This window comes from Micropterus dolomieu, linkage group LG14 (assembly GCF_021292245.1).
Source record: "Micropterus dolomieu isolate WLL.071019.BEF.003 ecotype Adirondacks linkage group LG14, ASM2129224v1, whole genome shotgun sequence".
NCBI classification, from domain to species: Eukaryota; Metazoa; Chordata; class Actinopteri; order Centrarchiformes; family Centrarchidae; genus Micropterus; species Micropterus dolomieu.
In genome coordinates, this window is record NC_060163.1 from 12,581,192 (window position 1) to 12,605,665 (window position 24,474).

Sequence of the window (24,474 nt, forward strand, 5' to 3'; positions counted from 1 at the left end):
GGGGGGGGGGGGGGGGGGGGGGGGGGGGGGGAGTTCTGTGACCAAGCAAAGGTGAAGAGCCGTGTTAACATCGCAGAGGCTTTCAAACTTCTCAGTGTCTGATCACTTAGCAATAAGACTTTTCTTATTAACAAACTTATATCTGAACATAACCTTGACTGCATGTTTCTAACAGAAATCTGGTTACATAACGACCGACCTGGTAAAAAAGACGGTGGGACTGCCTTTGCTGATGCCCTGAACTGTAGAACTGTAGAAATTTGTGATTTTAACTCCTTTGAACATCAGGCTATAATGTTAAAATCCCCACCCCTTGTGCTTGCTATATAGCCCACCCCGAAACAGTTTCCTATCTTTTTAGACTGAAATGTTGTTAATTGTCAGTACCAATTATACATGTCTTTACATTATAGTTTTAGGCCATTTTACATGTACATACTTTTGATCTAGTTATCCCTCATGGTCTAAGGATGGATGTGTCCTCTGTAAGTGACTTGGCAATCTGTTAAGAAATGTTACCTTACCTCTGAAGTTGAAATTTCATTAATCATATTAATAACATACCCCCACAGATCCCTCTTGTGAGGATTTATTCAACAATTTAAATAAGCTGAAGACTTGCATTGATGCTATAGCACCAGCCAAACACAAGAAGATTAAATTAAACTGTTAAAAAGTGGAGCGTCAATGGAGAAAAACTAAGCTGTAAGTCCATTGACATTTTTAAAGACACCTCACTATTTTAACAAAGTAATCAGAAATGCAAGACAAGCTCATGTCTCAAGTAATCATAGTAATCCCAGAATGCTTTTCTCAACTATTCACAGCCTCTTAAATCCAGCTCCAAAAAGCCAATCTTTCATCAACTCAACATCAAAATGTGAAGACTTTGCAGCATATTTCAGAGACAAGATTACAAAAATCAGGTCAGATGTAAACCATCTTATGCAGAATGTGTGTGAGCCCCTGTCTTTAGACACTTTCCCTCTGCCTAAGACTGCTATGAATGATTTTGCTGCTATTGATGATGAAATGCTCAGGAATAAAGTAATGCAACTAAAACCTTCCTCTTGCTCTCTTGACTCTATCCCCATCCCTTTTTTTTCCAAGCATGTGTTTAACTGTTTGGAAGATCAAGTGCTGAAAAGTATCCTGGATGACCTTACTTCAAGTAAAAAGCTTGATATTAGTAATCAAACAGCTAAAAGATTACCTAGGTTTCTGCTGTATATGTGAGAAGTTTCAGTCTGAAGCAGCGCTAGTTAAAGTTCTAAATGACTGGATGGCAAAAAAGCCTCAATATTACTTCTATACTTAAGCGCTGATTTTAATACACTCGTTTAGGACATCCTCGTTAACAGACTACAGAGGTGTATTGGCCCCTCTTGCTTAGTTTTGGATGGGTTTAGAACTTATCTGGTGGGCAATTCAATTAAAATGTATTTATATAGCACCAATTCATAACATAAGTTATCTCATTGCACTTTTCATAGAGCAGGTCTAGACCATACTTTCCATAACAAAGACCCAACAGAGAGTATTTTGTCTCCCTTTGTGACCACTGCTCGGCTAACCCTAGCATAACATGTGGGGTCCCTCAAGCCTCCATTCGGGTACCTGTTTTGTTCAGTCTCTAGGGTATATGCTGCCATTGGGAAATATCACCAGAGAACACAGGATTCATTTTCATAACTATGCCAATGACACACAACTGTACATGTCTTTATCACCCAATGGCATAAACCATATTGATAAACTGGTTCAATGCATTGATCATATCATATAGTGGATATCACATAATTTCTTGCAACTGAACATAGTTAAGACTGAGATTTGAATCATCGGAGCAACCGTTCAGAAGGAGATACTACATAAAATCCCGGGCACAGATCTCCAAGCCCCTCGCAAAAAATCATGTCATGCTTCTAGACCCTGATTTGACTTGACTGGAATCTCACATCATTAACCTTTGAAATATTGCTAAAGTGCAACTGTTTTCCCAAGCAGATACTGAGAGACTTATGCCTGCTTTTATCACTAGCAGGCTTGATAACTGCAATGCTCACAATGCTACACTGTATTATTGTATTTTCATTGTATTCTTATATTTCATTGTATTGTTCAGCACCTTGTATTGCAATTTTGCGCAAAAAAAATTAAATTTGATTAGATTTGGAAGGAACACTGAGGGGAGGGGTGTATTTGTTTGGCTGTTGAGTTCAGATGACAACAACCTTTCACCAGAATTGCATAGCCCACATTTAAGTCAAAGGTTGTCAACTTCTGAAATGTGATTGGTTCTTCTAATTAGTAAAATATCCCTTTTTGTCTCTTATGTGGATCTCAGTTCCTGCGTCTGTCATGGGACACACCTCCGTCTGCGGTCTACAACCTGATGACGGGCAACTGGGGACTTCCTGCACCCAACCTGGTGGTTTCTGTAGTGGGCGGAGAAGACAGGACAAAGGTGAAAACTTGGGTACGGGAGGTCCTCAGGCAGGGACTGGTGAAAGCCTCACAAAGCACAGGTAAACATATGATAAAAGCAAACTATTTTAAGTATGCCCTGAGATGTTCTACACCCATAAACTAAACTAAGGGTTCTTGTGACAGTGGATTGTGGTCATAGGAGGTGGGTTCCTCACCATCAGATCTAAAGTATAGCATGCACTGTCAATACTCCTATCTATAGTAGCTAAGAAACTCATGTCAGTTTTAGCAACATTTAATGAACTTAAATTAATTTCACTGGTTAATTCATCCACCTATATTCTGATGTTTATCCAGGTCACATTTATATAATTGATTATATCACTAGGAATGATTATTATATACTGCTGACAAGTACTGGAAAATGTGATATAATAATAAATAATTCTAGGCCATATAGTCCCTACCGGTTTTCCATTATTTTTACTTATCATAAAAGGTCCTAAAGTCTTGAATTGAACTTGATAGACCCTGAAATTGGGCACAGATGCTTAGGACTTTTTAAAGCTATGTTAGTTGACTTTATATTGATTTATTTAAATTATTTTTTTTCCCACTTTTCACACATATCAAATGCTGATTTCTAGACAGATGACAAATGCTGCTAACTGGTATTTTTACCTCATTTAACCTACCTTTACAGCAGTATTTCTAACTGAGTAAGTCACATCAGGTAGATTACTTCTCTTTTCTTCCTTAAGTTGATTGTAGAAGTTTTCCTACCTCTTGTATGATTTGAGCTTGAGGGCAAGACAAGAGAATTAAGTCAATAATAGATGAAGTCAGATCCCTCTAAAATTCATAAACATTCTAGTAACTAACTCACAATGTGAAATAATGGATAACACTATCTTGAAAGATACAGAACCTGCTTATTGTGGTTTTCGTAAGAAAAATACAGCTGTTACAAAATGTAGCACGGTTACACTTTATTACTCCCTGGGGTCCGATCCTAATTTGGTAATACAATGGCCATTTCCTCCTGGCTACCGTGCCAAGAGCAGGTGGCACATGGCGATACTGATCTCCCGTCATCTGAGGTCACTCTAACTTGCTGTTGGCTGTCTCGGAGGCCCAAGGTCAAAACAAAGATAAGACAAAAACACTCGGACGTACAGACATACAAGGTGCACGCATAGACACAGGTTTGCTACTGCTCAATACAAACATGGTTGTTGGGAAAGGTGTGAGAACAGCTGTGGTGCTTTTGTACTGCAAAAGTGCAAATAACTGTGGTTATACATTAAACATATGTTAAGTCATGTACGTGTACATACATATGTTCAACATATGTACATGACTTGTGTGTATTTCTGCGGTTGTGTATACACCTTTTATTATACTTTATTTTAAACTACTTATTTATTAGATAAGAATGCTAAATCAAGTATCATCTAAAAAAAATGCAGTGTAACTAGATGAAACTGACAATTTTGGAAATAACAAATATTAATTAATTAAAGGTGATGAAAGTGGATGTGAAATGAAAAATAATGATAAATATTCAAGTGATTTGATTAATTAAGTCGATTTGATTAAAACAGTAGTGATAGAGTAGTAGTCTCTAAATTTCGTTTACCAAGGTCTTCAATTTTTTCTTGTCCTTCGTAGGATTAAATTAATGCCGTAACGTCAAAAAGACTTTGTGTATGTGAGACTTTATAATTTACTCTGTTTGGCGTGACTGATGTCATATGGCAGTATAGGTAACGTTACTGTTAACGTCAGTGTTCAGGGCAACTGGACTTGGTTGAAGATACTGGAAGACGTTTCGTCCCTCATCCAAAGGACTTCTTCAGTTCTGACTTACTGGCAGGGAAACTCAGCTATTTAACCTCAGTGGGGTCGTTTGCCAGGGTCATCGATACTGCTGGTTTGTTAGTGTTCCTGGTTGCTGTAACGACAGTCGTTACAGTTGTAAAGTAACGTAATTCAAAAAGTGACTCTGTGACTCTCAATCAAATCTATCAAACATTTCAAGTAAATAACAAAGACAAATATCATCAAACATGAGCTTTTACAGTAACTTTTCACTTTTTCACAGTCCAGAGGTGCAGAACCATGGTAAAACAAATAATTATGAGCTGCTAATAACATGAGGGACAGATGTGTTAAAACAAATAGTCCATCTGCACACAGCCATGCAGAGGGCATACATCCTACTAATGAGAGATAGTTTGATTACCTGGAAAAACGCACATGTGGTGTCTGAACAATAATGCTGCGATATGTTGAGAGGAAACCCGCTTGACGCTGTTCTTGAGCATAAAAGTTTATTACATCAAGGAGTTCAGCATCAATTACAAGCTCTGCAGCAGCTTGGAGAGTGACTCTGTCTCTCTGTTCATCAAACATAGCTTATATAGGATATGTTTAGGTATCTGTTAGGTACCATAGACGGGTTTGAGTCTGCAAAATAAAAGGTCAATCCCATAGAAGGGTACAGTACTATTCTGAGGTAACAAAACAAGGGGTTAGAGGTCAAATTCTATAGAAGGGTTCAGTTCCTACATAACCACCAATCACTGCTCTCCCCGTAGAAGGTCACTGACCCTCTGTCCTGCTGCTACAGTGCTATTTTGAACTGTTATTAGTCAAATGCACAAATATTCGATACGACACACACTACAAGATTAGCCCGATTTTCCACTCGGCGACCTCGGGCTGTGATCGGGAGTAATTCAGCGGTGGATCAGCGGCCGCCAGTCGTTATGTCAACTACACAACGACTCATCAAAACGGCTCCCCGACACATTTCTGACACATCGCCAACGTCTGCCAGATATCTAGCATGCCAAATAGGCTATCTAGAAGAGTCGGCTGAATCGACATCCACATCCAACCAATGGGAGCAGGCAGCTACTTTTCACGCTAAACACATTTTACTCCCCTCCAGCTCTCTCTGTAGCTTAGACAATCCTTGCTACCTGCATGTGCTAATCCATTCTTTTACCCAAAATCTTTGTCTTTATAATTGCTATCTTTATAATAACAAACAACAGCTGTTTTGTCTGTGTGTCCCTGTCACCGATCAGTGACGTAGTGTGAACGCCACAACAACTTCAAAACTCCCGTCAGAAGACAGCAAATTGTGTAGTGTGAACAGCACGGCCATCGGCCGATGCTGAAAGTCATGTAGTCTGCAGGAGCCTTAACCAACGTTGATCCTTCATCACTGACACTACCTCCATAAGACAAAAACATAGGCCTAGCCTACCGGGTTTTCTCCTTGAAGCACAAACATGTATTCACTTTCCCACCATTCATGAAATTGCCGTCCTTCTGCATCAGTTTTTCACGTCTTTTCAGGACAATCATGAATTTTTAAAGCTTTGTGAGCCACATAAAATGACGTGGTGGGCCGCATTCGGCCCGCGGGCCTTAAGTTTGTTGTAGTAACATTACTTACAGTTAAAGCAGACGTGGAAGCATCAGATCCTCAACAAGAATCTTGTGACCAATATAAAAAGTACCTTTCTCTCTGAAGTGTCCTATTCCAGACAAGAATCTCACACAGCCCTGCCAACAGCAGCAACATTATTCAAAATAGCAGTGTGGGGAATTAATTAACGTGATAACAGCCATAAACCAAGTTATACAGATTCCATCATGTAACTAAGGACTCTACCACTAGCTTATTACGTTTATTTCAAGTAACATAACTGAGGTGACATCCAAATAAATGACCTGTAACTACCGTTATGTAAAAGGGTTAATTGAGTTGCTTCAAATTGTTTGTTTAAACTGTAAGTAAACGTTAACATAATTAATAACTGATTCATAGTTAGCTGTTAACGTTGGTCTCAACAAAATCTATATATATAATTTTAATATATAAATATATTAAAAAGCATTTAAAACCTTGTGAAGTATAATGTCAATAACAGATGTGAGTTATTTTAATATTTTCTGGTGTCTTACCTTGACTGAAAGCTGGAAATTACCGTAAACTGGTACAAAACGGCCGCAGGTTCCAACCTCCACCGTACAGCACTGGGGTTTAGAAGCTAGCTCTGCTAACGCAGAGTAGCATATAGCATTAGCTCCTTAGCATGAGCTAACTCGGTCATGTCGAGCTAGGCGGGAGTGGTTTCAGCAACACGTCACCTCAGCTCCACCCACGACCCGCCTCTTTGCCCATTTATGGTTATCCGGGAGTGACGCGCAGTGACGCGGGGCCAAGTTGGTGACGGCCAGCTCCGCCCAATTTGGGCTTCAAAACTGCTCTTCAGAAACCAACAGGTGACGTCACGGATACTACGTCCATTTTTATATACAGTCTATGTACCTTATCAAGCGGCAAACTTCCTGTCTCCCGCCTGAAGCCAATACGTAAGCATCAGAAACTGCAATTCATAGAGTGGCCACTTGAGGCTGGCTGCAGAAGGGAGTCAATCTCCATTGATCTCCAATCTCTCGCTTTGATTGACAGGCACCTTTAGCCGCTGCCACTGATAGCACTCGGCTAATAATAACTAAGCTATTTAACCTCAGTGGAGTTGTTTGCCAGGATCGTCGATACCGCTGGTTCGTTAGTGTTCCTGGCTGTTGTAACGACAGTCTTTGTGGTTGTTAGGACTCCCCAAGGCCAAGACTGAACAAACATTGTTGGCATCCTCACCCGAGGTCAATAGGTTACGTTTGTTGAGTTTCCTGGGAAGTGATGAAAGAACCGCGAGTTGAGAGCCAAAACCTCGATCAATTTGTCAGGGGGTGTGGTTAGTGAATGACAGTTTCAGCAGGAAGTAACAAAAATTACATGCGGTGAACGATGAATGTAAGTAAGGTGTTGTGAACGATGAATGGTAAATCAAGTTTATCACATCAATTGACAATTTATTACTTTAGATTTCAATTCACCTTAAATTTAACCCCTCTGTATTTCAATTCACAGGCATTTCCATCACCTCCATTTTATTATTTACCTTTTTGTTACTTTAACCCTTGAGGCTACCTACTTTAAATGATGAATGCCAATTTTACGTTGTGAATGATTGATAAATAAAAATGTTTATGTTTTCATTCTATCACTACTGTTTTAATCAAATCGACTTAAAATTAATCAAATCACTTGAATATTTATCACTCTATTTTTCATTTCACATCCATTATAATCCCTTTATTTTTCCATTCACATGCATTTTTATCAACTCCATTTTTATCATTTAATATTTATTACTTTCCCCCCTATGGCTTTGTGATTTGCTTAAAAACTCATTTCTATTTGTCTGAAAAAGTTACCTCTTGTCTCTTTTCTTCTCACACGTTTGTGCTCTTTACCCAGGAGCGTGGATCGTGACAACAGGCATGCGTGAAGGTGTTGGCGGATGTGTTGGAGAGGCAGTGAGGGATCATGCCACTGCTGCCTCGTCGGTCTCCCTCAACAAGGTGGTGGCACTGGGCATTGCTCCCTGGGGGATGGTGCACAACCGACAGCAGCTGGTAAACCCTCAGGTTGGAAAGGCACTCGCATACTGTATTTACAAATGCATGTATGGAAAAAAATTCTTGTTCACTTATATTGTGCAACAATCTTACTGTAAGACTTATATATTAAATATTTGGGTTTTATTTATACATTTTTGTTGCAAATTATTCCAAATAGGAAAACAAATAAAGGGGTCCCAATTTAAAAGCTAAGGAAAATGTATGTATGAAAAATTCTATGTTTAAAAATGTACATTATATATTCCTCAAGTTTATAATCTGGGTTGCCATCTTCTAGCACTGGGATCATGTCCTGTTAAAACACATAAGCAGCACCTTGGGATCCACCAAACACACGCCAATTATACCCCGCTAACTGGATGCCTGGATTCTTCCTCTTGCAGGGCAGCTTTCCTGCCAAGTACTCCATCGAGAACACTTCCAAAGACTTCTGCTGCCTAGACAACAACTACCAGGCCTTCCTGCTGGTGGACGACGGGACTGTGGGACGCAGAGGAGGAGAGACCAGGTTCAGGGCCAAAGTGGAGGAGTACATCTCCCACCAGCGCACAGGCATCTGGGGTGAGAGATGGGATGATGAAATATAATGTTTTGCATCGTATGTTGAATGGAATAGAAGAATCAGAAGAAACCGGTTCCCCTGTACTAATATTCCAAGATTATATTTATGTATGTTAAGAATGTTAAGAAAGCGGAGATAAACATCTAAACAGAACAATGCTCTTACAACCAGAAACATTTCACATTTCGAGCTTTTTGGCCCTCTGGTGGTGATCTTTTATTAATGCACATCACAGTAAGATGATCTTTTGGACGAAATGAATTTGAGACACGGCTCTTCAACATGTAAAATCAAGCAGAGATTTGTCGAAGAAGAAGAATTTATTGTAAAAATGTACCAGGGTACTCTTTCTGTGTCTGTGCTGTCTCTTGAGCTCTTGAGTTAAAAGAACAATATACAGTTTGCTGAAAACATGATCATAATGTCTGCATTTAAGTGATGTCAGTGTAAACTAATCATTAACCAATGCACTGTAGGAATTTGTATTTGTAAGAATGCTTGTATTTTTGTAGGCAGCGGCAGCATTGACATCCCTGTCCTTTGTATGCTGGTATCAGGGGAGGCAAGCATGCTGGAGGTACAGTCAGTGTTTTTTTTTATGTTTCTCCCAAAGAAATGATTAGGCTAATTTTTAGTATTATAATGTGCTTTGTTATTATGCCTTTGCACTCAGTAAAGAAATGTCTCTCTCTCTTTTCCTAATATCTATCAGAGAGTGGATCGTTCTCTGAAAACCTGCATGCCCTGGCTGGTGCTGGCCGGCTCAGGGGGCTTGGCTGACTTCTTGAGCGATGTCTTGGAGAATCTGTCATTAGCGCCGGCTTCCAATGAGGTAGATGGCGAGGTGGGTCCCAGCGTGGACCTGAAAGACCGAGTGGCAGAACGGTTTAAGAAGCACTTCCCTTCTGAAGCAGAGTCAGACAAACTAGTTGAGCGGGTAAGTGCCATGACACATGTGATCATTGTCTGGTTTGTTAACATGCAAAACAGGAGGAAGCTGTATAATCAGCAGCTACTGTGTAGATTGTCGTGACGTTTAACACTCATATTCACAATCTCAGAGGTTTTCAAATGTTCTTGGTGACCTGTTGAGATTTCTTTTAATGCTATGAAGTCATAATTCCCATTTTACTCACACAGGATATTTCATAATATAATGGGGTTTTAAACTCTTGATTTTTTTGACCCCATAGTCTTCTACTATAACCCTCAGGGCAAGTTTCCATTTTAAGCTCTGCTGCTGCGACTAGCTATCTAGTTGGAATGGAAGTGACATGAATATCATGTCTGCTTCTCTGCACCCCGAACTTCCTCTCCTCACAGCTGCCGCTTTAAAAATTATTTGTGTGGGTTTGATTTGCTAAGTATGGTGTAACATCATCAATGGAGTGTGACAGGGTATTAACTGATTTATCAATATTTTATTTTTAGTCAGTGCCCCAAAAAGTTTTGCTATGCTTTAAACTAGGGACTGATTGGATACACACTCTTCTACTTGCTATTATTACTGGTGGTGCTTAACTTCATATGGCCTCATGAAGTCTTTAAATGCCACACATTTTCTTCTCTCTGCATTTGAACAATATCTTTTTGACAATAAATATTTCTTCATCACTTTTTGTCTGATTTTTATTCTCTTTCTCAGTGTCAAGAACATATTGTGCTCATATATTAAAAGTTCCTGTTTTTCTTGCCTTCTGTCTCCTTGTTCTGGGTCTCCAGGCTTTGAGCATCTACCAGAACAGAGACTTTATTACATTCTACCATGGAGAGCAGGAGGGCCCAAACGACTTTGATACAGTCCTGCTCAAAACGTTGGTGCAAGGTACATGCAGCCAAATCAATCTGTGGAAACTGCTGTCATTTTAGGTCTTTGTTTTCATGTTTGGGGTGTGATTCTGTGTTTTTCAGCTAGTAAGCAGCGCACGTCAGCTGATGCCAGCCCCTACAGTGAAGAGCTGAAGCTAGCAGTCACGTGGAACAGGGTTGACATTGCTAAGAGTGAACTCTTTAACGGAGACATCAAATGGAGGGTGAGATGTTACATTCAGGGAAATACTTCCACTCTAAAGTAGATGCATTGCCTTGTATTAAAATCTGCCTAATAAACAATCACCTACATCCAATCAAATAGTATGAAGACTTGGAAGACTCCATGACAGATGCCCTGATCAACAACAAGCCTCAGTTTGTGCGTCTTTTCACTGAGAATGGGCTCAACATCATGGAGTACCTGACTTATGGCAGGCTAGAAAACCTCTTTCGTTCTGTGGCTGACGGGACGGTGCTTTACCAACTACTTCAGTGCCGTCTGGTGGAACGGCTAGGAACTGCACCCCCTGTGCCCACATTTTCAAACCTGCAGGACTCTTCAAATGTGGCAGCAGGGAACATGAAGAGCAGCCCAGTGGCGGATATCAGCCTTTTTGAGGTGTGTTTTTTTTCTGATGAGAGAAACATCCATTCCTCTGGTCTAGTTTTGCTCCAGCAGAATCACAAAGAATGTGAAGGAAACTTGTGTTTACACAAACAGTTTGGTTTGTTTGTTACGCGTACCCCTTTTTCCCTCAGGTTGCAGGGGTCCTGGACCTGTTGATGGGAGACGTCTGCCAGTCATTTTACTATGATGCTTTGGGCTTAGAACAGACGTCATCCAAAAGGAGAGCTCTTAAGGTACTACTTCCTATAACTTTTCCTATATGAAGATATACAGTATATAAAATCTAATGAACTACTGATTTTAGAAGACAAGAGGCATGCCACCTGTTGCATCTGCTTTCAATCTGACCCCCCGCTTCTTTTCATCCATCCCAGCGTGCCAGCAAGCTGCTGCGCAGTGACTGCTTGTATAGGGCAGAGCGCTGCCCCTACCCCTGGGCTTCACTCTTCATCTGGGCTGTCCTCCAGAACCGCAGCGAAATGGCCATTTACTTCTGGGAGATGGTACAAGTCTTGCGTCTTACAGAAGTCAAAAATTTGTTCTGCTGCTGTTCTGTTTCTTTGAAATAAGCACACGACCCCCCGCTACACTCTTGCCACAATCAGGCTCGTAACTGTTGTAACATATGTTTGTTTTTTTTAAACCAACTGACTGATATAGTGAACGAATTTTATGACCATCAGCTTCATTGGAAAATACTGTACTGTACCTGATACAAAGAAGTTTGTAAGCACTGACTTCTCTTCCTGTCTCTCCCAGTCAGTGGAGTCAGTGCTGAGTGCTCTGAGTGGCTGTAAGATACTGAGGGAACTTTCCAAGCTGGAGGATGAAACTGAGACCAAACTGTCCATGAAAGAGCTGGCTCAGAGGTTTGAGAACCTGGCACATGGTGAGACCATGAATACATCATCTACCAACGTTCAGTCAAACAAGAAATAATTTTAAAAAATGATCAGAAATTATGATGACATAAGATTTTTTCAAACGTAATTGTTGTACTCAGTGTTATTTGGCCACTCCTTGTTAGTAAATTATGGGACAAACTTGCTTTTTGTGAAAGTCTTCATGTTGCAAGCATTGCATACATGGCCTTTCTATGATGAATATTTGATTTGCAGAATAAACTTTACTTTGATGCGAGTGTATTTTCTTTTAACAGTCACTTTCATGGTTCTCTTAATGGTAACTATTCCACTAAACTCTCATCTTTCTGTCTTCTCAGACGTCTTCGGCTCTTGCTATCGGAGCAATGAGAGTCGCTCTTTCACCCTGCTGATTACACAATCTCAAGTTTGGGCTGGGACCACCTGCCTCCAGATGGGCATGGGCGCCGACGCACGCCTTTTCTTCAGCCATGATGGAGTACAGGTGTGTCACTGTTTTCACACCTGTGTGACTGACTTAGAACAATAGTCAAGTCAATGACTTCATTCTGGCTGTTAAACCAGTTCTATTTATGCTCAGGCCTTTTTAAATATTTAAAACTATATTTTTGCTGTATCTTGCTTACCTGGATTGTCCGGCTGAAGCTTAATTCCTTTTATTTATCCCCAATATGCTTCCTTTATATTGAAATACATGCTCTGCGAATGCTTAACTTGTAATGTGCCGCTTAAATCGCCAATTGCAAATATCAGCACATGGGCATATTAAATTATTAATGATACAATACTACACTTACAACATAGGCCTTTTTTCATATTGAGCAAATGACTCGCAGTTGGTGAGAATGGGTATCTTCTACTCCAGACTCTGTTGTCCCAGATCTGGTGGGGTGACATGAAAAGGAACACAGAGGTCTGGAAGCTCCTACTCACCTTCTTCTGTCCCTTCCTCTGCTACACCAACCTCATCACCTTCAGGTAAAATCCACATTATTATTATTTCCATGTCATTAAAATTCAGATGATTCAAATTTCCGGACTGATACCACTGATACAGCTTACTCTGCCTCACAGGAAACAGGAGGACCATCAGCAAGAGGAGGGGGGGGGGGGGCCCAATGAGGATGGACAGGGCAGGGACAGCGACAGCCTCTACGGCACCACAATCTTCTCTTTCTCGGACATCAAGAACATGTAAAACTAAAAAAATTCTAAAGAGCATGTTGCAAGGTTCCTACAATATGTTTTTAATAACGTTAATGCAAGTGAATAGGATGGATGGATGGATTTAGTGTAGAATGAAGTGTTTCTTTTTAGTATTTTGGTTCACTAAAAATGTGTCATTGTTGTACCAGTGAAGCTGATGCACAAGGAGCAACCAGTCCCAGGACAGCAGCCATCAAAGGTGAGTCCTCTTTAAATGTAGCCCCCCTGAAAAAGTGATGTCACTCACAACGGAGGAGAGGAAAGACTGATTGCAAAAACAATCATTTTTAGCAGCCGTTACGACTATAACCAGCTACTAACCCATTTCCAATAACCTCCCCTTACAGGCATACCTCACTCTCACACACCACCAAAGCGTCCGTTCATAGTTTCAAGATGGCGTCAGTTCTGGTTTGCACCTGTCACCTCTTTTTTGGGCAACGTCCTGATGTACTTCCTCTTCCTCCTGCTGTTTGCCTACGTGCTGATGGTGGACTTCAAGCCCCCGCCTCCCTCTGGTCCATCCAACACTGAGTATGTGCTTTACTTCTGGGTGTTCACCATTGTGTGTGAGGAGATCCGGGAGGTGAGTGCGGAGAGACATTTTACTTATATCAAATTTATACTTATTACATCTGCAGTACTTCACATTTAGCCACTGCAAAAGCAGATACAAACTTGAAAACTGAATAGACGTAATTACAGTCTTCATAAACATTAGGGCTGACCAATTAGGGGAAAAAATCTAATTTTGATTTTTCTGCCAGATATTGCGATTACGATTCAATTTGCGATTTCTTTTTTTATTGAAAATTTGTTAAGTTCAATATTCACTGCCAGTCTATTTTTGTCTGAAGCTGCGTCAAGCAGCACAGAGCAGATGAACCAGGCAGGAAGTCTGACACAGAACGGCATAGAGAAGCCGGTCGATTTTCAAAATAAAACACCCATTTCAGACTCCCGATTGTACATCAACAATAAACACAGTTAAAACGGACCAATAAAAGACACAATTTAAATACGTAGCCTACTTAACCATAGTAGAAGTACAAAAATCAAGGACAACTGAACAGATAAGCAAAATCTGAATAACTCAACAAAATTAGACAGGCAAAATGCTGTTATTCTGAAATGCTGCATGTAGGATATGTAGGCCGCACAGAGCGGAGCAGAACGGGCTCACAGAGAGCTGAGAACAATGTGTAGGCTAAACGATCTGCTTTTGAAACACCTGATTTGAAACACACTGTGCCCGTTCTGATTGGTGAGTAGGACCGTAACAGGAGGCGCATGGCGCTTGTGATTGGCGAGCTGATCTGTCACACAAGGATGACAACGGAATGAATTTGCAACTGCATGACTGTCTGTGAAGGTTCTCAGTCATCCAGGTCATAGTTATCCAACGAAGGTTGAGGTCAAGGGCAACTGGACTCTGTAGAAGAAAAACTAGAAGACGTTTCGACCCTCATCCAAGTAGGGAAACTCATGCTATTTAACCTCTGTGGGATTGTTAGCTAGGATCGTCGATACCGCTGGTCCGTTGGTGCTCCTGGCTGTGGTAACGACAGTCATCATGGTCGTTAGAAAGACAACTTCAGAAAGAAAACTCCATCACCCCCCGGAACAGTATTACCATTTGTATATTTCTTGCATAAATGGACTACCCAAAACACACAAAGGAGCCCCACTTAGGCCGATTATCAGCAGCATCAACTCGGTCACCTACAACATTGCCAAACACATTTCTACCACCTTAGCCCCTTTGGTTGGTAACACGCCCCACCACATCCAAAACTCCATTGACATTGTAAACAAAGTTCGAGGACTGAAACTGGACCCAGATGAAACAATGGTGTCCTATGATGTGACCTCTTTGTTCACCTGCATCCCCACCATGGAGGCAGTAGAATCCGTAAGGAAAAGGCTACTACAAGACAAACACCATGGACAACAGAACTCGCCTCAGCCCTGACCAGATCTGCAAATTACTCGACCTCTGTCTAAACACCACCTATTTCCAGTACAACGGAGGATTCTACAGACAGAAGCATGGCTGCGACATGGGTTCACCGGTATCCCTGATTGTGGCAAACATCTACATGGAATAAGTGGAGAGCAAAGCTCTCAACTCCTTCAGAGGAACAGCACTGTGCCACTGGTACAGGTATGTGGACGAAACTTGGGTCAAAATAAAAACCCAGGAAGTTCCCAGCTTTCACAGAACACATTAACTCTGTGGACAGTAACTTCAAGTTCACACGAGAAGATGTCCACAACAACAGTTTGGTGTTCCTGGACTGCGCTGTACACATTGAAGAGGACAGGAGCCTGCAAATTGGGGTTTACAGGAAACCCACAAACACGGACCAATACTTACTTTTTGATACCCACCACCCACTGGAGCAGAAGCTAGGGGTCATCAGAACCCTGCACCACAGAGCAGATGAAATTCCAACAAGTGCAGAAGCCAGAGAGAAGGAACAGAACCACCTGAAGGGGGCACTTACAGCCTGTGGATACCCTAAATGGACCTTTGTGAAAACAGCCACAAAATCCAGGAAGAAGACCAACACTACAGGGGATGAGGAAAAGAAGATCAAATGCAACAACATTGTGATTCCATACGTGTCTGGAGTATCAGAGAGACTCAGGAGGATTTTCAGCAAACACCACATCCCTCTGTTTTTTTTAAACCCAAGAACACACAAATACAGATGCTGGTACACCTGAAAGACCGCACACCCAAACACAAGAAAAACAATCTAGTGTATGCGGTCCAATGCAGTGTGGAATGCACAGACCTGTACATTGAAGAAACTAAACAACCACTACACAAACGCATGGCTCAGCACAGAAGAGCCAACTCCTCAGGTCAAGACTCTGCAGTTTACTTACATCTAAAGGACAAAAGACACTTGTTTGAGGACCACCAGGTGCACATTTTAGACAGAGATGATGGTTTGAAAGAGGTGTCAAGGAAGCCATCTACACCTGGGCTGAGAAGCCGTCGCTGAACAGAGGAGGGGGTCTACACCACCACTTATCACCCACTTACAATGCTGTCCTTTCATCACTTCCCAGGAAACTCAACAAGCGTTTCCACTTGGCCTCAGGTGAAGATACCAACGATAGTCATTCAGACTTGGCCACGGGTCGTGCTAACGACCATGATGACTGTCGTTACCACAGCCAGGAGCACCAACAAACCAGCGGTATTGACGATCCTAGCTAACAATCCCACAGAGGTTAAATACCTGAGTTTCCCTACCAGTCAGTCAGAACTGAAGAAGTCTCTTGGATGAGCCCTAATTAACAGTATCGACACACCAAAACACTGAAGACTAAACACGTCACATAAAATGTGATCTGCACAGATCACCACTGAAAGTACTTTTCAGTTTTTAACTATATCTGATGATGTTCTGTTTATTGCTTCACTTGTGTATCTATTAAGTTGATTTCTTTTTCTCCAAGACGTTCTTTCTGGGGATAGTGACTTGGCGTCAGACGATGAGAGTTTACATTCAGGATGTGTGGAACAAGTGTGACCTCGTTGCCATCATGCTGTTCATCATAGGACTGATCTGCAGGTACAGCAAGACAACAGTTACACACAGGAACAACTACAGTATATACCACTACTGGATTATGCCAAAACCTTCCGCAGTATTGATGTTTAATAGGTTTTAATGAAATTCCATTTTTATTTTCATTTGTTGTGTTAAGGCCCTTGTTCTCAATAGCTTTAGCTTTTAAGCCCTTACAACAGAGTAGTGTGTTGCCACCTGTGTCACAGGGTAAAACATATACACAGTTCCAACTGAGTTTTAAGTTTCTATTAGTTTTAACAGTAATTATCAGAGAATGCGTTGCAGTTTTTTTCAAAGGAAAACTTACTGGACAGAAATCACATCAAAAACATCATGGTAGCCGATCAGGCTTTGCTTTACTCCTACCACCCTTGTCTAGATCACATCTTTCGCCGGGTTTTCTACTGGCCATTATGTTACAGCAATGTCTTAACTGTTCCATAAATCATCTCGTGTATATCCCTGTCCCGAGTCCTGCAATTCAATGTGTGCACAGGCCGCTCACTTCCATCCTCAATAAGATCCAGATTCCTGTTGAAGACCTTTAAAGTGCGGTTATTTTACAAGTTGACCACTGGGCGACGCTGTTACTGCTTAGTATAGTTAAGGGCGTTTGACTTCATGCGGTGTTTTACAGCGCTGACTTAACGTGATGCATGCTGGACTTAACATAAGGCATGCTGGTTAGACGTTTTGTCCGACTTTTGCCTGCGTTGCAAAACGTCACCGTGTTACATGACATTAAAACCTTGCGGGAGCAAGGTGGCTGCAGATGCTTTTCTCCGGCTGAACAAAGTTGGAACCATTTACCTTTTGCCTTTGCAAAGACAAATGCCACAAGATCAATCATTGTTCTAATCTCACAGTAAGCTCCCACACTCTACTGGAGGTAGAATAGTGTTTTTACACCCCACCCCTGCAGTTGCCTGCAGTTCACGTTTGACTATCAAGGCTGCGAAAGTCAGCCACAGTCGTCTTGAAACACACCTTTCGCTTCACACTGTGTTTTAGGATGTTCGAGTCGTCATATGGGTTTGGCCGGGATGTCCTGTGTGTGGACTATATGGTCTTCACCCTCCGTCTCATTCACATCTTCGCCATTCACAAACAGCTGGGACCAAAAATCATCATTGTTGGCAAGATGGTGAGAAACATTACCCTCAGTTGACAATATACCAACTTTATTTAGCAGGATGTTGGGATTATAATGACAAGAGAATCAACTACTTTCTCCTGTTCAGATGAAGGATATCTTCTTCTTCCTCTTCTTCCTGATGGTGTGGCTCATGGCGTACGGAGTAGCCAATCAAGCTTTACTTTACTCCTACGACCCTCGTCTAGATCACATCTTTCGTCGGGTTTTCTACAGGCCATACTTGCACATCTTTGGACAGATCCCCGTGGAAGAGATGGATGGTAACATTATCTGTGTGTATTTAGACAATAAGAGCTAGTTTCAAACCAGTAAGAGTATTTAATCTTTTGTACTAATCATGTTACAGGACATATGACGTGTTCCCTATATTTTTGTGTTTATTTCAGTTGGGAAAGAGTGGGATATGGAGTGCACAGACAATGTGACACTAATTCAGGGCGGTGCGGAGCCGTGCAGATCTCTGTCTAATAACTGGCTGGTGGTAATTCTGCTGATTGTTTATCTGCTGGTCACCAACATCCTGCTCATCAACCTGCTCATCGCCATGTTTAGGTAAACATCAATGAGATTAATGTCCATGACATGGAATGCTGGTCTCTATAAATGATTCTCAGTTTACCACAACACTCTTTACTCTGCCTTCTTTGTGTCCACACAGCCATACCTTCACTGTAGTGCAGGCTAACAGTGACATCTACTGGAAGTTCCAGCGCTACAACCTGATTGTTCAGTACCACTCCCGTCCTTCCCTGGCTCCTCCTTTCATCATCCTCTCTCACATCAATCTCATTATCAAGAGGAACATCCGCAAGGTGCCCTCTCTCAAGATCCACCACTTTGGTCAGTATTTGTTAGTCTACTTAATCGAATCACTGTAATAAAGGTTGTGCTAATGCACATTAACAACAAACATCTCAAGTGTCTTTTGGTCGGCTTTTATCAATGTGGTCTTTTAATTTGTAGCTGCCTTTTTTCCCCACTCAGTGCCGTTCCTCTAATGGCAGCGTTGATGAAGCTGAATTGGATCATTGTTTACTTCCACATTGGTTTTCATCTGAGCTGTGGTTGGTTCCTGCTTGTCGTGAGTTGAATGATAAATCAGATTTATTTTTTTTAACTCTGCCCTCCCTATTAGTATTGCAGTTGTCAAAGAAGGAAACTAACAGGTTAATGACGTGGGAAACAATTCAGAAGGAGGACTTCCTCACTGCGCAGACCAAGATCCAGAGAAACAGTGACTCAGAGAGGCTCAAACGGATGTCTGTCAAGTGAGCACAACATACTACACCAACACAGCAGCAGTGAAATTACTTTTTCACGGCTTCATCATACTGATGTGACTGTCTCCTTTTTTTCCCTTCTTTTTTTTTTTTATTTTATTTTTTTAGAGTGGATGGTGTGGTTAAACATATGGCTGAAAACAGAGACTTTGACCACAGGCTGAGGGCTCTGGAGAATGAGGTAAAATAAAAACATTTTTTTCAAAGCATATGACTGAGCTTACACTCTGTTTATCAGTCTGAAGCATTTGTGTCATTCTTGATACATACTGTACATGTGGAGCGTGTATGCTCAGTCAACTTATCCTTCATAAAGGTGAAATAACATATCGCAGGGCTGGGTGACAACTAGAACACTATGTTCTGATGTTGATAACACGAAATGTGTTTATGTATGTAAAATCTCACATTTGTTAAAGCAATAGTTCACCATTTTGGGAAATATGCTTATTTGCTTTCTTGTTGAGAGTTAGATTGATAACACTCCAATGTCTGTACAGTAAATATGAAGCTGCTGTACAGCCCGCACCTGGTTCGCTTAGTTTAGCATAATGAGAGGGAGGGGGAAAACAAGGAGAAACAGCTAGTTTGAAGCTGTTTTAGTGGGGGTCTTATGTGCTGGACGATTTTTTGTCTGGGACTAGTCTCCGCTGAAGAAGTTGTCTGGCACATACACGGTGTAAAATGGTGTTTTGTTTTTTTTATTGGGTTTTGCATGGATAAAAAAAAATAGACATGTTAATTAGTTAGCTTTACAGGTGCTGGTAGCTGGATTTTCTTAGCACTTCCAGTCTTTCTTCTTAAGTTAAGCTAACAGGCTGAGAGTGGTATCGATCTTCTCATTTTACTCTGCCAGAAAGCGGATTTTGTATTTACCAAAATGACGAACTATTTAAGTTGATGTTCATATGGGACTGTACGATATTCATTGGTCAAGCTAGAATTCTCATTAAAGCTGTGGTTAGCAAACAATATAATACAGCACAGTACAAACAGTAAAAACCTATATAAAAATGTGGCCACATTTGAGAACTAGAAAGAGACAGACAGATTTTGAAAGTATCCAACCCAAAAAATCTTACCCATTCCCCACAAGGCTCTCTCCAAAGCTGGTCCCTCAAAACACATTTTCATGTGCCACGAGTGCCGCAGGTGGGTAGGAAGACAGACAGACAGACAGGTAGGCTGGCCAATCCTTTCATCCTGATTGGCCGTGCTACAGTCCTGTGAAAGCCACAGATACCCAATTCTTTTCATTTGTGTGTCAGAGCATTTGATTTATTAATAGCTGTTACCTACCCCAGCTTTAACTGTATGTCAATAAACAGCTTTTGTGTCTTTTCCCTCTCAGATGGAGTATTGCTCAAATGCTCTCAGCTGGATTGTGGATACTTTGGCGCAAGGCAGCACGTTTAAACCTCCTCGGCCTCCACCTACATTAAAAGGTACTTCCAAGGAGTTCTGAAATCATAGCATACAAGTATATTCACAGAAACAAAATGTTGGAATGGCACAGGTTGTATTCACTAGGCTAGTTTTTATTAGTTTATTGGATGTATAGTGTTTGCCTTGAGTCATTCATTCCTAACTTGTCTCCTCGCCTACCTTATACTGCCTCTTCTTATACACAGATGAGTTTGCCTCTTCTCCCAATTCAGCCTGATTCATCCTTGGTGATGCTTTCACTTGCTCAGGGCCTGTAAAAGACAAGGATGAAGTGCTTTTACTTAAGCTGCTCCCCGTGCCACCCACCCTCCAGTCTTGCTGTTTTGCGAGACACGTTCATCACTGGACGCAGATTATTTCAGTTTGTTGTGAACTGAAAAAAAGTCAAACAATAGCAACCAACAAAGCTGAAATTTCAAGTGTGCAATTGACTTTATTCAAATGCCAAAGTCAAGTGTATGTATTTATGATATGGCATGATATATTTTATGTATTTTATTTGCCAGTGCAGTTTCATTTCATTTCAAACCATTATTTTAACTTAAAGAGCCATTGAGGTTGCCCTCATTGTCAATAAGTTAAAAATAAATAGGACAGACACAATTGTCCATAGGTTGGTAGATTATATAGTGGATTATTATAGTATTTGGGGCATTAAAATAAAATACTGACTTTTCTTTATCTTTTTTTTGTCTTTAATGCTGTGGTTATTAGATGGCCATGTTTTTATATAGGTTTTTACTGTTTGTACTGTGCTGTTTTGTAACTATTGTATTGTTTATAGTGGCTACATTCAGTGCACATTGTAATTTTGTGTTCAGTTACTTTCAGTATAAATGGTTGCTTTCAACCTGAAATGTTAAATCATGTATACGTGTTACTTTTGCACAGTTTATTTTTCATCAGTACATTATATATACAGTATAATGAATGAATTCTTACTGTTAAAGGACTAATGCTAGTTTGATATTTTAGGAAACAGGCTTATTCACTTTCTTGCCAGGTCAGATTGAGCCCACTCTCCCGAGCCAGCAGACAGTTAGCTTGGCACAAAGACTGGAAACAAGGGGCTACAGCTAGCCTGGCTCAAGATACAGAATAACATATTAGTTACAGGATTTTGTTGCATTTGGAGAGAGCCAGGCTTGCTGTCTCCAGTCTAACAGCAGCTAATTGGACTCCATACTTGCTGCACAGATATAGGACGGGTTTCAATCCTCTCATCTAACTCTCGGGCAAGAAAGCAAGTGTATTCCCTTTATTGAGAAATAATCAAGATTCTCTGTTGACAATCCCTTCTTATTCAGCCTACCTTCAGCACTGTAGGCAAGAAAGAAGTGTTAAATGGAGCTATGGTTTCTCGCCAGAGATAAAAAGATGCCAGAAAGTAAAGCAAGATTGTAAAGACTTTAGGTGATGAAATGTTTGTGTGGGGCCAAAGTATAGTACGCTTGGTACAAAGAAACTAGGTAAAATTAAACTAGACATGGCATTAAATTTACATTTAACTAGAAAATCACTGAGGGAATGTGTGACAAAAACATAGGACCAAGGTAGTTGGATATACTGTAAAGAGAAGGGGATATGGATAGTGCGAAACATGCACCATGGTGCTGAGTTTCAGTATGCAGGGCTCTATTGAAGGTCACATAGTGGAACAGGGCTGCTGAAGGAGCCTTTACTGTAAATAGCCGGTTGGGCCACCTGTCAATCGTACCAGCCTCTCACACTGAGAGAGACAGTGTCATCACTTTCTACTCTTTCACTGCATGATGGCTGCATGTGCATATATGTACCCATGTTAAGTGAGCATAACTGTGTCTCACTGATGTTAATTTTCAGTTTAATTTGCATTTAAACGCTCCTCATGTAACACAACCCGCAGTGTTGCTGAATCTAAATATCTCTAGTGTCTCACACCAGGCTCCATAATCAAAACTCTGTAATAAAAACATTACGTACTTCAAATGTGAACTATTACTTTGGAATGTCAGTTGCCGACGAACATACTGCATGTGCATACCGACCATCCTCTCCATTTCCTTCTATTTACATCTATTCCATACATCATTCTGACATGACCTCTGCTTTTGATTGGCGAGCAAATATTAACTTCGCTGATAAGGCTGTGTCTGAGACGTGTTGGTTTAACCCTTTTGTGAGACATGCAGGTGTGTGTTTCAGCCAGGTTCACTAGTAGATTCAGTCCAAAAAAAGAAGTTTATTGGTGCTTGATTGCACCTCTAATAACTATTTGGCAGAGAATAAATAGCGAAAGTTGTGGTGTGTGTGTGTGTATCTCATTTAGAATATCTATCTCTCTATCTTCAAAGAATTTGGCACAATGACAACAAAGTGTAGAGTATATTAAAGTAAACTTAACTTAAATTTGAATTATTTACAGTAATTATTAAAGTGTTTGAACTTCTCCCTCCCTCTCATTTCCATATGTTCTTTGACCTCTCTTTTCCCCGCCCCCATCTGCCACATGCATACACCCACTTCCCTAACACACTGTGTTAAGGACATCAGGAGCATTCTTCCCTGACATGTGCTTCTGTCACTCATGCACATGCAGCCACACAACTACACCACACCCAGTTGTGTTCCCACTGTGTCCTCTGTGTTCCCAGCACAAGGCTGGCACACTGCTCTCAGTCTTGTGAGCACGGCCCTCTGCTCCCCGTCTCTGTAGCTTGGAGCAAAGACCTGAACAATATCCCTGAATCACCTGCAGCTCAATTACATTTTCTGTGGATTTAATGATTTTTAATTGATAAAAACCTGTCGATTTGTTTTTTGTGGATAAACAAGGTAGAGACAATAATCCACAGTGGATTTGTATTTCAGAAGTGTTCTTCAACTGTGTTAACTCTGTAACTGTGTCTTCCAAAATGGCACCTGTGAAAAGCTGGGTTGTGGGGCTCCTGCTGGTTCTCTTGTGCCCATCGCAGGTCCCGCTCTCTGGTGTAGTGAGTGCCCAGGACGTAGCTGAGGAAGACTTGCATGCCAGAAATGTTGAGGAGGTTGTGGCTGAAGAGGGTGAAGACGCTGAGGTCGATGATGGGGAAGAGGTAGCAGAGGAGGAAGATGATGAAGGATCAGATAATGATTCACAGACTGATGAACTGGAGGAGGAAGAGGAGACCGCTGATGAGGAGGAAGATGCAGAAGAAGAGACTGCTGAGGAAGAGGAGGTGGCTGATGAAGACGAGGAAGCGGAGGCTGCAGAGGAAGCCGATGCTGAGGAGGCAGCGAAGGAAGATGAAGAGGCTGCTGAGGAGGAAGAAGACGAAGAGGCTGCAGATGAGGAAGAGGAGGCTGATGAAGAAGAGGAAGATGCAGAGGAAGTTGACGCTGAGGAGGCAGCAAAGGAAGATGAAGAGGCTGCTGAGGAGGAAGAAGATGAAGAGGCTGCAGATGAGGAAGAGGAGGATGATGAGGCACCAGCAGATGAGGAGGAGGATGACGAGGAGGAGGCGGCCGCAACTGAAAATGATGATGAAGAGGAGGATGAGGAGGCTTCTCAAGAGGTTGAGGAGGCAAGTGAAGAGGAGGATGAAGCAACTGAAGGAGAGGAGTTTGGTGAGGAAGAGGAAGCTGGTGATGCTGAGGAGGACAACGAAGAGGATGAGTCTGACAACGAGGATGCAACAGAAGCAGAGGAAGATGACGGTATTCACACTTTTTTTAATATATTGGGTTTTAAAATAGATTTATGGGTTATCAAAATACTAAACAATACAGGTACTGGTCATATAATTAGAATATCATCAAAAAGTTTATTTATTTCAGTAATTCCATTCAAAAAGTGAAACTTGGATATTATATTCATTCATTACACACAGACTGATATATTTCAAATATTTATTTAATTTAATTGTGATGATTAAAACTGACAACTAATGAAAATCCCAAATTCAGTATGTCCGAAAATTAGAATATTACTTAAGACCAATACAAAAAAAGGAT

At 41.1% G+C, this 24,474-nt stretch overlaps 3 protein-coding genes and 1 long non-coding RNA gene across 17 annotated transcripts in view; 2 read left to right on the top strand and 2 right to left on the bottom strand.

The window, feature by feature from the left end:
• si:dkey-94f20.4 (synembryn-A) overlaps positions 1-7,092 on the bottom strand; it is a 25,389-nt gene extending 18,297 nt beyond the window's left edge. For 2 of the 7 annotated variants that reach the window (XM_046069426.1, XM_046069433.1), the window contains exons 1-3: positions 6,412-7,092; positions 3,126-3,230; positions 2,373-2,438 (exon numbers count right to left, since the gene is read on the bottom strand). The gene's annotated coding sequence lies outside the window, so the exon portion shown is untranslated. The other 5 variants (XM_046069428.1, XM_046069427.1, XM_046069431.1 and 2 more) reach the window with 5 other exon arrangements.
• LOC123983243 (transient receptor potential cation channel subfamily M member 4-like) overlaps positions 1-21,183 on the top strand; it is a 24,352-nt gene extending 3,169 nt beyond the window's left edge. The window contains exons 4-28 of one of the 7 annotated variants that reach the window (XM_046069422.1): positions 2,348-2,528; positions 7,775-7,944; positions 8,322-8,499; positions 9,013-9,077; positions 9,213-9,437; positions 10,223-10,325; positions 10,412-10,533; positions 10,635-10,931; positions 11,072-11,173; positions 11,315-11,443; positions 11,700-11,829; positions 12,163-12,308; positions 12,705-12,802; positions 12,899-13,018; positions 13,180-13,229; positions 13,378-13,616; positions 16,505-16,620; positions 17,632-17,764; positions 17,862-18,048; positions 18,163-18,328; positions 18,435-18,616; positions 18,912-19,044; positions 19,165-19,237; positions 20,408-20,501; positions 20,688-21,183. In XM_046069422.1, the coding sequence (XP_045925378.1) occupies positions 2,348-2,528; positions 7,775-7,944; positions 8,322-8,499; positions 9,013-9,077; positions 9,213-9,437; positions 10,223-10,325; positions 10,412-10,533; positions 10,635-10,931; positions 11,072-11,173; positions 11,315-11,443; positions 11,700-11,829; positions 12,163-12,308; positions 12,705-12,802; positions 12,899-13,018; positions 13,180-13,229; positions 13,378-13,616; positions 16,505-16,620; positions 17,632-17,764; positions 17,862-18,048; positions 18,163-18,328; positions 18,435-18,616; positions 18,912-19,044; positions 19,165-19,237; positions 20,408-20,501; positions 20,688-20,719 (3,471 nt within the window). In that variant the 3' untranslated portion in view covers positions 20,720-21,183. Of the gene's footprint in view, positions 1-2,347; positions 2,529-6,747; positions 6,823-6,956; positions 7,268-7,774; positions 7,945-8,282; positions 8,500-9,012; positions 9,078-9,212; positions 9,438-10,222; positions 10,326-10,411; positions 10,534-10,634; positions 10,932-11,071; positions 11,174-11,314; positions 11,444-11,699; positions 11,830-12,162; positions 12,309-12,689; positions 12,803-12,898; positions 13,019-13,179; positions 13,230-13,377; positions 13,617-16,504; positions 16,621-17,631; positions 17,765-17,861; positions 18,049-18,162; positions 18,329-18,434; positions 18,617-18,911; positions 19,045-19,164; positions 19,238-20,407; positions 20,502-20,687 lie in introns of those variants that run through there. The other 6 variants (XM_046069421.1, XM_046069419.1, XM_046069420.1 and 3 more) reach the window with 6 other exon arrangements.
• Positions 19,894-20,761, bottom strand: LOC123983251. The gene is made up of 3 exons (XR_006828159.1): positions 20,662-20,761; positions 20,356-20,517; positions 19,894-20,280 (listed from the first exon to the last, which is right to left on the bottom strand). It is a non-coding gene; the product is annotated as an uncharacterized LOC123983251 (long non-coding RNA).
• A 1,427-nt stretch (positions 21,184-22,610) lies between the features above and the next one.
• The window catches only part of LOC123983249 (cilia- and flagella-associated protein 251-like), a 28,371-nt gene continuing 26,507 nt past the window's right edge, over positions 22,611-24,474 (top strand). For both annotated transcript variants that reach the window (XM_046069437.1, XM_046069438.1), the window contains exon 1: positions 22,611-24,177. In XM_046069437.1, coding sequence (XP_045925393.1) covers positions 23,397-24,177 — 781 coding nt within the window. In that variant the 5' untranslated portion in view covers positions 22,611-23,396. The remainder of the gene's footprint in view (positions 24,178-24,474) is intronic.